This window comes from Engystomops pustulosus, chromosome 4 (assembly GCF_040894005.1).
Source record: "Engystomops pustulosus chromosome 4, aEngPut4.maternal, whole genome shotgun sequence".
Classification (NCBI taxonomy): domain Eukaryota; kingdom Metazoa; phylum Chordata; class Amphibia; order Anura; family Leptodactylidae; genus Engystomops; species Engystomops pustulosus.
The window spans coordinates 154,483,772-154,496,102 of record NC_092414.1 but is presented as its reverse complement, the minus strand read 5'-3'; the positions used below and the strand labels follow the sequence as shown (position 1 = coordinate 154,496,102).

General features: G+C 37.0%; 1 protein-coding gene across 6 annotated transcripts in view; it reads right to left on the bottom strand.

The window, feature by feature from the left end:
• WDR72 (WD repeat domain 72) overlaps nucleotides 1–12,331 on the bottom strand; it is a 135,826-nt gene that overhangs the window by 34,652 nt on the left and 88,843 nt on the right. For 5 of the 6 annotated variants that reach the window (XM_072148193.1, XM_072148189.1, XM_072148192.1 and 2 more), the window contains 4 exons: nucleotides 9,531–10,339; nucleotides 7,030–7,118; nucleotides 6,294–6,376; nucleotides 5,708–5,900 (listed from right to left, as the gene is read on the bottom strand). In XM_072148193.1, coding sequence (XP_072004294.1) covers nucleotides 5,708–5,900; nucleotides 6,294–6,376; nucleotides 7,030–7,118; nucleotides 9,531–10,339 — 1,174 coding nt within the window. The remainder of the gene's footprint in view (nucleotides 1–5,707; nucleotides 5,901–6,293; nucleotides 6,377–7,029; nucleotides 7,119–9,530; nucleotides 10,340–12,331) is intronic. The other variant, XM_072148190.1, reaches the window with a different exon arrangement.

The window sequence follows — 12,331 nt, the reverse complement described above, 5'->3', positions numbered from 1 at the left end:
TGCAGTTGCTTGCAGCAAGGGACCAGGCATTGGATTGTTTGATCACTTGGACAACCCTCTAAAAGCTGTTTTGTAAAAAAGTTATGGCACGGGCTTAGAAAGATGGGCCACTGGCCATAAATCTAAAGTGGGCAATCCGGGACCTGTTAGCATAAACCCTCATAGTTATAGAAGCTTGTTTTTTATTGGTATGTATTCCTTTAGATAGCATTTTCTTATTTCTTGTGTTGTCAATCAGTATTTCTAAGGTGATTGTTCATTTACAAGGTGATTGTTCGTAATAACATGTTTAATGTACTTTATTATGTGAGACTACATCTAATAAAGTTAAAATTAGTTTACTGAGAGGAAATGTTTTATTTCTAAGTAGGGGCATTTAAAAACTGGTGAATCTGTTCAACATTCAATGTTTTTGGTTACTTGTCCTTCAGAAGGTTAGAACAATGTTGTTCTTGAATCAGTCCTCTCTAGTTTGGTGTTGTACCATTGTACTTTGAAGCCTGATGTTTATCACAGACACATGCCATTGTATGCCATTGCTTGGCTATAACTAATAGAATCTGGAGGAAGCTGTCATTACTGAGATATAAATGGCTGTCTTTGGGGATGTCACAACAGTGTCTCATGTGTAACATACATGGATTATAACGTCAAGGAATTGATTTCTGAGTCTTTTTTTAATAACAGAAGTATGAACACGTGAAATAAAATTTTAAGACACAGAGAAAAATTAACCTCTTGTAGGATGAAAGAGGAGTTCTATAGACGTCAAAATATCTGATTCATTCCTAATGGCAAGTTGTAATGATCGTTTTCAGGAAAGGGTTAAAGGGAACATGTCATGGCAATTTTGGACACTAAACCACCTACAGGTCCTTATGATTTTTGAAGTGTGTGCCAGAAAAACCCCAAACTTTATACTCACCTCCATCCTCGATCCCTCCATCCTGGCTTCACTTGCCTCAGCACAAGAGGTCTGAGTTTGATGTGCCTCATCAGATTCACATCTAGGCGAGTATAAAAGTTTTTTTTTTTTTTTTGCCTTTTCCCCCCACAGCCCTCATAAAAGTCGATTTGGGACCCTAAACATATTTTGTAATCTTTTTCACAGTTTACTTGCAAATAAGTCTAAGGTCTATCTCTATCTCTATATGAGTCTATGAGCTACAGTATATCTTAACAAACTAAAACTAATAAACTAGTAAAAAAAACTAAGCATAGGAAATCAAGATGTGTTTTAAGAAAATAGTTCTACCAAAAAACAAGTATTTAATTCGTAAATGACACGCAAATACAAAAACAGCATTTCCATGACAGATGCTCTTTAAGGAACTTCTCTCAAAGGGTTAAGGAACCTTTGCGTACAGCGGCCATTCCCAATGTTAGTACTTGACTGTTCCTAACAAAAGTGTTTCACTTGACCTTTAGTTTGATAGAAAACAACAGGAGATTGAAAAGGAAAAAAATCACAAAGGAAAACCAAATGCTTTCCCAGTGCAGAACTTACTACATCTCCCTGCTAACATTATAGAATATGTCTGAATAAAAAAAAAACAGATTTTAAACTCTTATTCTTGTTAAAAGGAGAAAAATTCTTTAGGCACTTATCCAGATGGGTGTTGTGTCAAAAATGATTTCCTTTGACTCACATATGTATGTGGCACAATGGTACCTTGTATAGTTATTTTAACTCTGAAGTGGCATCTTAGAGAATCACTTTTTCAATTATTAGCAAACAACTAGAGTATAGGGTTATTCTATAGAGAGACAAGAATTATACAATACATCTGAACGGTTGTTGTTGTAGTAGACATATTTGTTCTCCTTAAACCTCTCTTCTTAAGTCTCTAGCAGAAAAAAAAAGCTTTAAAAGAATTTAAAACATATTTTACCAATATTGATGAAAAATACTTATCTTGTCAGTTCTTGACAAAGAATATATAGCAATAATGGGGCACATTTACTTGCAATGCCGCTCGAGTTCATGAGTTCACCATCTTTTTGTGGTGCACCTTTAACATAGGTCATGCGACACAATTCAAAAGTTAAATACAGTGTGCAATCTAAATCAGTTGGAACGTCCGACGGCACGCCCCCTAAATTGTGCCACATGGAAGCCAGCACAGCTGCGCCACAAAAGGATCGCGTGCGCCAAAATCACAGCGCACACACTTCTTAAATACATGTGTAAGCCGCTTTAGTCATAAAGAACGTGAATAGTCCGACTAAAGTGCGGCATAAAGCCCTTTGTAAATGTGCCCCAATGTTTTTCATTGAATGAAAGGGTTGTCCAACTCATACATATTATTGCGTTTAAGTAGCAACATGTTTGATTATCTATAAAAAGACCTTAAAGGAAACCTACAACTTGAAATGGTAGGTGTAAGCTGCAAATACCTAGCACCAGCTCAGGGTGAGCTGATGCCTGAGCTTACTTTCGTTATTGCCCTAAACCGCTGTATCGCGGTTTCAACACTTTTTGTTTATATCTGAAGCTGCTTCGGCGGATGGTGGTACGTGCACAGCGCACCAAGCAAGCGACCGTGCGCACGGCTCTCCGGCACTTCCTCTGTAGGCGCGCACGGTTGCCCAAAAAACTCAAAAGTCAATGGCCCACGTTAATTAAAGTGTTTGCATCAGTTTTCTTTCTGACTTTGCACTAGAAAGAATGTGCAAACTGCTTGCACATGTATTTATGAAGTGTCTGCGCTAGTTTTGTGTTGCGGCTGCACTGTGTCTGACAAGACATTAAAAATGTGTACCAAAAGGGACGAGTAACTGCTTAGTCGGACCGTGCGCAACAATTCTGCAGCATGAACAAAGTGCACTAATAAAAAAATTGTGAACACTTCCAGAGCAGTGCAGGGGGTGCCAGATTCATGAAGACCATGCGCCACAATTCATGAATCTGGCACGCTCTACACACTTCACAGACAAACTGCACTTGGCTGATCGCCTCCATGCCACGCCACATTTATGCAGTCATCCATCCAAAAGGAGCCCTGGCCAGGTATTGAGTGCATTTACTGTACTATTTGGCCAACATTTCGTTGTTCAAAAAATGTTTGTTCAAACAGTTGGTCTAATTTTCTGAGATGATTTTTGGGGTTTCATTGGCTGTAAGCCATAATCATCAACATTAACATAAAGGCTTGAGAAAGTTCACTCTGTTTGTAATGACTATATAATATATGAGTTTCCATTTTTGAATTGAATTACTGTAAAAAAAATGTTTTAATGATATTCTAATTTATGTATATTCTAATATCTGAGGAGTTTGAACAGTAAAAATATAAGACTTTTATAGCAAATGAAAAGATAATTCAATATGGGTCAGTTTTCATTACATAAGTCAACAATAATTCAAAGAATATTATAACATCTTAAATCCTATGGTCTTATATCCAGTCTCTCATGTCTGCCTTTAAATTCCATTGAAAGAAATATCCAACCTAGTCAAGTTGGTTAGTTCTGAAACAAGTGTGAATCCATCTATTAAGTAGTATATACGAATGCAAATCTGCCAAATGTTGATGAAAAGTCATTGTATTTAGGATATAAATTTCAAATATTAATTGATAAAAACTTGAATCAGTTTGATGATTCTAGTAGTAGATTCTAACAGTATACATGTAATGAAATGATTAAAGCTATTGTAATGTTTGTAAACAGCTACTGATCTAAATGTGATTTGGTAAAATAATAATTCCTTTATTTATACAGATTCCGCAACATTACACAGAGTTTTTGCCAAATAAGTCAAATATTGTCTTTACCACTGTGTTTCCCACATACTTGAGCTGTAGAGGTTGGAACTAAAAAAATGATAAAATTGCCCATATCCTAAATAAAAAATCAAAGTAAGTAACACTGTGTATTTCTCTGTTCAGGAAGTGGACCAGCATTTACAGCAAATGATTCCTGAGTTGGAAAGTACAATCTCCGCTTTACAGGAAGGGCTTTCCTGTAAGAATGCTTAACTGCGGTGAGAACTGATGGTGGAATCTTATCCTCCTTAGCATTTGGAAGGAGGGTGAAGTGCTGGGGTGGCGCCTTTGCAATTTGATTTTGTGTAAAAATACACACCAAATCTGATTTCTACTACATTAAACTGTTAAACTCCAGTAAAATGCACAAAGAAGGGAGGAAATATACTTTAGTTTTAGAAGACTCAGCAGCCTTTCTTATCCTCAGTCCGAAGACAGAACAATCAGCCACGGGAAGAGAAAAACAAAAACATTTCATTTCGACGAAATGCAGTAGAAGTGAAAGACGCGGCAGCAGCATATAATTGGATATGCATTCTCTTACGAGAAATAAGTGCAATTTGAAACCCTAAATATTATGCCGGTCACTTTGAAGAGGAAAAATAGAATTAAACATAAACTGAAAATCATCTAGGGAACATTAAATCGGGAAAGTCTATTGAAGCACATTTAGCAGTTTATAATGTATGGCTGATGTAAATAAATATTACCCTAACAGAATACACATGGCTTCCAGTAATGATAGCAGCAGGGTATTACGGATTATCACTTACTGTGCACTGACATCTTCAATTACAACTGCAGTCCAATGTGTGATTAAGCTTAGGATAAAACCTGAGGAATTTCAGACCCCGCTGTCAATTACTTGCATGATTCAGAAGTGCATTTATATTCCTGAATTCTAGAATCTCGCGCTTTGAAAAATATGTGGACATTGATAGAATTTTAAAATAATTTGTTTTAGATGCTTTAACATCTTTTTTTACGAAGAATAGAACTACCATATGTACTTTTTCATCAATCACAAAGATTAAAAATCAGGTTCCTTTCATTTTCCTGTAGTGTTTTTTTGTTGCAGGATGAGGTTTAGTTTACATACTGAATATTCCATTTTTCACGACTGAATTTATTGATAAAGTAAAAAATATAATTACAGAAGTGAATGGAAGCCACATCTGCAGTTAGGGTGCCTGGCCATGATACAAAGAATAAACACAAAATCCCCCAACTCTGAGCTTTGTATTTTGCCAAATTGGAACAGCTGATCAATGTGGGATCCAATGCGGTTTCAACCCAACATCAATTATTAACCTATTTCTAAGAATATGGCATGAATCAAAATGTAAAGGCAACTCCTTTAAATAAAGGAACACATGTAAAAGAAAACTATGCAATTCCTTTCTTAATATACTCATTATATAAACATACTATACATATATATACATAAGAAGTGAAAAAAGTGAAGCACTCCACTTGATGCCGGTATAAAAATTGATAGCCCTCTTAATTCCATATCCCAATACAGCAATGTTTTGGCTCGGTGTGAGCCTTGATCAAGCTCACACCGAGCGGAAACGTTGCTATATTGGGATATGGAGTAAAGAGGACTTTCAATTTTTTTACCTGAATCAAAACTTTGATAAAAAAATATTACTTTAATTCTTATGCAGATTATCCTAAAGAGCTCCAGGGTCTCCGTACTCCAGCTAAAGCCATGAGGCAATCCTAACCCACCTCCTATGGCCCTCTCCTCTCAATCCCATATTCTTTTATTAGGTTTTAACTATGTTTGTGCAACATGCCCAACATATGAGAATCAAGATTAGACCAATTATTTAAATAATTATACTATTAATACTATTAATTAAGTAAACTACTTTAACCTTGCAGAGAGGTATAAAAAATATTTACATTTGTAAGGAAACACATTTTTGTCTTACCTTCCGACTTACTTTGTGGTGATGTTTCCTGAAACAACTGCTCAAAATTGGAGGATTGTTCCATGTTTGATGGCTGTGGAAGGCATCTGTTATCCACCACAGAAAGTGGCTGAGTAACGACTACATTTTGTCTCATAGCGTCCATCCATTTTCTGACTTCTGCTAGTAGGACTGCTTGCATCGCCTCTGTTACCTAGATTGAAAGTAGCATAAAGTATCATTTGTGATATATGATTTCCTTATGCTCATGCACGGTCAAAATCATACCTTACCCTCCCAAATGGGTCAGTCAGTGCATATGACAATCACATGATCATACAGCGCTTCTCCTTCTAGTACTACATTTAATCTTACATGACCCCTGCAGGTTTTACAATTTGGGGATGCAAATAACACATCCCTATATGGGAGTAAAGGGTGAAATCTACAATCCCTTAAACTCAGCAAAGCAGAATGGCTAAAGTAACACATGACTGTTGAAAATCCACATCCTAATAATTAATAATTTTGAATAAGTACTGATATTGAACCCCTGTTATAATCTGTCTCCAGACTTAATCATTTGTCTCTGTAACGAAAGACTTACCTGTACTGATTGATCCTTCCAGGTAGAAACTATTTTAACTATGAAAACATTTTCTGGATCAGGAAAACTGGAGCCATTTTTATCTAAGTGGATAAATAAGTGCATTATACATATTTAATAGTTAGAACAGAGAAATAAACAACATGTTTTATAGTAATTATGGAGGGTATTATATATGAATAAATTAAGTGTCATGGAGGTCAACTGTTTAAAACAACATGCCAGTTTCTAATGTGATAGCTGCCATCAGTATGTACCTTAAAGGAAATAAAAATCCATCATGATAAATCAGGGACACTTACTCAGGAACCATGACTGTGGTAAGCTTCTTGTATTTCTTATCCATGGCCTCCTACCTTCTAAAATCAACTTTTAAAATTATGCAAATGCAGGAGTTTCACTGGCTGTTACACTATGCAGAGCACCCCCCCCCCCCTTCCAGCTGTGGGAGATTACAGCAGACTGAGGGAAGGTAAGACATGCTATTGCACAGATAAAGCAAATATAAGAAGAAGACGCCCCTGGTTTATCAGGCTTTTGATTTTCATGGTAGATTTCCTTTAGATACATTTGACATTAGTTATGCAATGTGCATAGGTTTAGGATAGCATAGACAAGCAGTGATAAGTGTTAACAATAGAAACTGGCATGTTGTCTTAAACCACTGAAAAGTTGGAAACTGTTCTTTAAAACAGACGTACATCGCCATTAATCTTTACTTCATTGGCTCACATACCCTGTAAGATGTCTGCAAAAGTAGGAAATGAGGAACTAAAATGCTCTGTGCTTTTCCATTTTCCACGACTAGGCTCCATTTTCTCCTGACTGCAAAGAAACATGTAATCTAGGTTTATAGAAGCATAAAATGACATTATAAGCCATTCATTTATTTCAACAATTACACTCTCTGGTTGCTTCTGTGTGTACTTCTAGTGGACAGAAATCTGACTATGATCACACAGCTGTGTGATAAAACGAGCCATGCACCTGTGTGACCATGGTCAGATTTGTCAGACTCCACTGGTATTAAACATAGAAACTTTCTATAGAATGACAGCAAGCAGAGATCTAGACAGTTGTGAGCAATTGATACAGAAAGTATATTGGAAAACTGTATAACTTTTCATAAAACAAACAATAACATTATTTTTCTTAAATGGGAATACCCCTTTAAAGGAGACCTACCACCACGATTCTACCTATAAAGGTCGATCGGGTGGTAGGTGGATGAATGGGATGTGAGGATAGCCCTCGTAGCTGCACGCCCTCATCTGTGTACCCGGCGTTCTGTGCATGCGCAGAACGCAGGCCTACAGTTGTGCGGCCATAGCTCCGAGGCCGGAGAATCGTGGTGGTAGGTCCACTTTAAGGTAAAATATCATCAATTCATCAAAACTGAGAGCAAGTTTGTTTCAGATTATTATATTTTCTGGTTTGTAAGAGTAGAATACTGACTGCTTCTGTTTCCCATTCTGATTACCAGCACTGCCAAGTTCTTATAGCTTAATTAATGATCTTGATGTTTAAAAACTTCTCTGACCTTACATGGTCGGCTGTAATCTGTTAAATCACCAATTCTCTGGAATGTCTTTTCCCGGACTCTCAGACTAATACCCAACCTCTAAAGTTTGAAACATGCTCAAACCCATCTCTTTAGGCAAGCCTATCACACTCACTAACTGTGTGAGATCCCAGCTCTCTCTTTACTAATTCATCCTATGTCCTATCTCCTGTCTGTTATCAGGCAAACACCAGATATATACCATGCTCCAGGCTTCTCTGCAGTCCCATTGACTTTGTATATAAGATGGCGGCTGATGGTTGATTCAAGCAGCAGCATTTTTATTTATTAAATTATTTCCTTCTGTTCCCTTATAAAGAATGGCTGGACCATTATACAATCTCTTATACCTCTTGTGTCTCCTCTTTCATCTTCATAGACTAAGCTCTCGTGGGCAGGCCCCTCACTCCTATCGTTTGTACTTGTTGGTGCTGTATGTATTTAATTGTCTCCTATGATTTGTAAAGTGCTATGGAATATGATGGCGCTATAAGTAAAAAAAGATTATTGTTAAATCTTGTTGTTCAGTTGCTTGGTTATGGTTTCTGACTATTATAAATTTGATCCACCTGTTTACCCATATGGGTACCTTGGCTGACCTTAGAAGGCTATCATATCCCATAGAAAAATATTCAACTGTGGCTTTCTCAGGAACAGGAGTCAACGGATGAGTACACACTTTGTCCTGGACTTTTACAGTATTGTGTGATTAAAACATCTGTTTCCTAGCAACTTCAGAGAAAACGCAAAGGATAGGTTTAAAAGGGTCTTGGAGTTGAGGGTTGGGAAGGAAAGCATGGGATCCTTTCTAAGACTACAATGAGGGAAGACAGACCTTGCTACCAGGAGGAAAGACCATCCAAGATGACCCCTGAAACAGACAACTTCCATTCAACTTCCCTTACTGACTGTTGACTGAGTATTTGTATCCCTTCCCTTTTTCTTGTTAACCTCTCTTACATACTTCTCCCTTTCCCCTCTAATCACTCTATTCTATGGAAGTAAGTTTAGTGGAAGGAACTTTATATCTATGTGTATTGATGCTTGCATGTGTATTGTGGGGTGGATTTAAGTATTTTGGGTTAATGTGGGTAATGGGATTTGGATTTTGTACATATATATATATATATATATATATATATATATATATATAGAGAGAGAGAGAGAGAGAGAGAGAGAGAGAGAGAGAGAGAGAGAGAGAGAGAGAGTGTTAATAAAGATTTTGGTATAAACACTGAATTTGCTAAATAATTGTTTACACCACAGGGTAATTGGAAACATGATGAGGAATTAAGCCAAACCAGTACATCTACCAGAATAGATATACTGGTTTGGCTTAATCCCACCTCATGTTATTAGACTACTTGTAGGTCATGCTTGGTGTTAAGGGAGTTGCCTTTCAAGGTAGCAAAAGGAGGCATTGTTTTTCATTGAACACCTTGGAAAACATATTTGCAAACTTCAGTATGCAAATATGCATATAGCTCAGTGTGCAGTATAGATCTTCCTATTCCATTTGTTTCCAGCCTGTTTGTTACACTGTGTAAAAATTCACAAAACTAAAATGTTTACAAAGTTGTGTTCCTGCAGTTTGGGACATGTGTTTTTGTATGGTATCCCAATACAGACAAAATAAAAAATGATATATATAATTTACTATACCTGTATTTACTTACTTGCCAGATTGACTGCTACATTTTGAAATCAAATCCATCCTCAGCGACTTACTGACATATAACAACTTTTTGAGGAAGTGTAGAAGAGTATGAAGTCCTACTGCATTTGTGATGGAGCTCTCCAGTCTATCCTTTTTGTTGTGTTGTTTCTGTGCAGCAAGAGAATATTTGGCAGACAGTTCAATCACTTTCTTTGACAACAGATTGTGATGTGAATGTTCTTCAGTCATGTCATGGTTTATTTGATTCCATCCAGGTAACATCAAGCACAAGTGATCTATGCCTGATATCACTCCAAATGTGACTGATCCTTGAAGCTTAAGGATGTCCAAGTGCCTAATGCAAAAATTGTCCAGTTCTTTGTCTATGCCCCAAGGTAAGAGGCAGGAGAGCAGGAGCTTTGCAGCATCTGTTACCATGTTCACATCTATTTTTCCTGCAGACTGGCCTTTGTTTTTCTTGGTACTTTTGAACTTCTTGTGCCTTTTGATGCCACTACTTTCTTCAAGAAGTCGACTGATATTTTCTTTAGTGGTGGATTCAGAGACTTGGCCGTCCATCTGATACAATGATCCGGCAGTTTTATTTCTTTTTAGTGTCAAAGGTCTTTTCTCAGAGGAACTCTTAGCTGTTTTTAGAGCATCGTAGCTATGGAAAGAGTTTGCTGACTTCAGTCCATTGGCTTGAGAGCATTGTAAAAGTTCTAAAACTTTTTCCAGGTCGAATAGAAGTAAATGTAGACTGATGTTATATGTAGATCTCACTGGCATGACTGTAAATGGGCTTGAGAAGTAGCTAAAATCAATACCCTAGGATTAAAATAATTTTACATAGTCAATATTAAACTGGTAATTGGTAAACTGACCATTGAAAAGGGTATGCATTTAATAAGAAATCTGAAGACAAAGGTGAGTATCCTATAAATATGTTATTGTGTCCTTCTATTTAAAAATACCAGGACATTATAAAATTGGAAAATTGAATTACTTAATAATTTTTTTTTAGTTTTTTCTTATTTACCATTATCTAAGATTAAAAACAGTAATATAAAAGTGAAGTTTTCTGTATGTAAATTTTTTCCAAATTTTATTTAGTGCACTTACTTATCAACATAATTCTGGTTAGGTCAGTGCTCTAAGAGCATCATGAAAAGTTACTAACTATAAACAAATATATTTTATCCCTGGAGGAAGTTGAAATGTTCACAGAGGGCTTGCAGAACATGGTCCAGTTAGATATAAAATATTTTAAATATTGACAAATATTATCAGTTGGAAGTGTGGTCAATAATAAAAAATGTTGTGAGCAGGGTTCAGTCCAAATTTTTTAGTTTATATCTGACATTTGCATGTAGTATTGTAGTACACTTGCACATGAGTAGTCGACCTCCTCAATCCCTGCCCTCCCACAACAGGCATCTGCACTTGCACTGTGAGAGGGAGAGTAGTGAGGGAGCCCACCGCGCATGCGCAAGCGTTCTTGAGAGCTAAGTGACATCAGTAGCTGTCAGACATTGCTGAATCCAAGAGAGGGGTTAGATAGAAAGGTAGTATTATCTAATTTGTGATAATTTGGATAAATTAGAAAGACAATTTCTAAATGTAGTGTGCTTGGTTTACAATGTGATTTTGTAAGTGGTAGATTTCTTATAATATTCAAAGAGAACACATCCTGTCAGTTCTATAAAATCTCAGATTACAGATGCAGCTGATGCATAAAACCAAACACTTTTAGGAGGCTGCTCCTGCTGATAGGAGAAGAAGACTGTCAATCAAAACATTAACTGTTTCAGGACACGGCAGACTGCAGGAGGATAAGGGTGAGGTGCAATCAATGCCAAATCAGCCAGCAAACCAAGTGCATGTTCACACAGGCCACTGACAAGTGTCTCTGAAAAGACAACGCCACCATAATTCACATTCTTCTAACACAGGAGGACTTTATAGTGTGGATCTTACAGTAACATTCTGTGGATGCACCTGTTAGAAAAAGCAGGGTTCCTAAGAGTGCTGGAGGGCATTCTCCAGGCGTCATCTAGAATAGGCCTAACAGTATAAAATAGAATCAGATCTTGAGGTGGCATTATGCCTCCTAAAGGACTGCATTCCCACCCCTGTAAAACCCCATTGATTGTTGATTATCCCCTTGATTCTGTGCTTTTCTCCCCTGATTTTCTGGAGTGTTGCGGTACCCGTATGCTGAAACACAAACACCAGGTCATCAGTCCCAGGCTTTTTCTCCCTCTGCCCAACCATGTCCTTTAACATGTTATAAAGATATATTGTCTGGATGTACATAAATAGTGTAAGATATGTGTAACGCTTGAGTCTTTTATCCAGAGATTTATGCTCCCTGTAATTTCATGAGTTGGGTACAACTTGTCTTTTGCCATTCTGCATTGGGAATATGTAAAACATATCTTACAGTGTGTATGGGAATTATTCAGGCCCCTTTAAATTTTCACACTTTGCTTCTTAGTAGCCAATTGTTAAGATCAAAAAATCTTAATTCTTCTCACTAATATGCACTCTGTACCCTTCTGGACAGGAAAAACTGAAATGTAGATATTTTTGCTAATTTATTGAACAAGTAAAACTGAAATATCACATGGTCGTAAGTATTCAGCCCTTTTGCTCAGTAATGAGTAGAAGCACCTATTGAGCTAGTACAGTCATGAGTCTTCTTGGGAATGATGCAACAAGTTGTTCACATCTGGATTTGGGGATCCTCTGCCTCTTCCTTGCAGAGCATCTGCAGTTCCCTCAGGTTGGATGGTGAATGTTAGTGAAAGCCATTTTCAA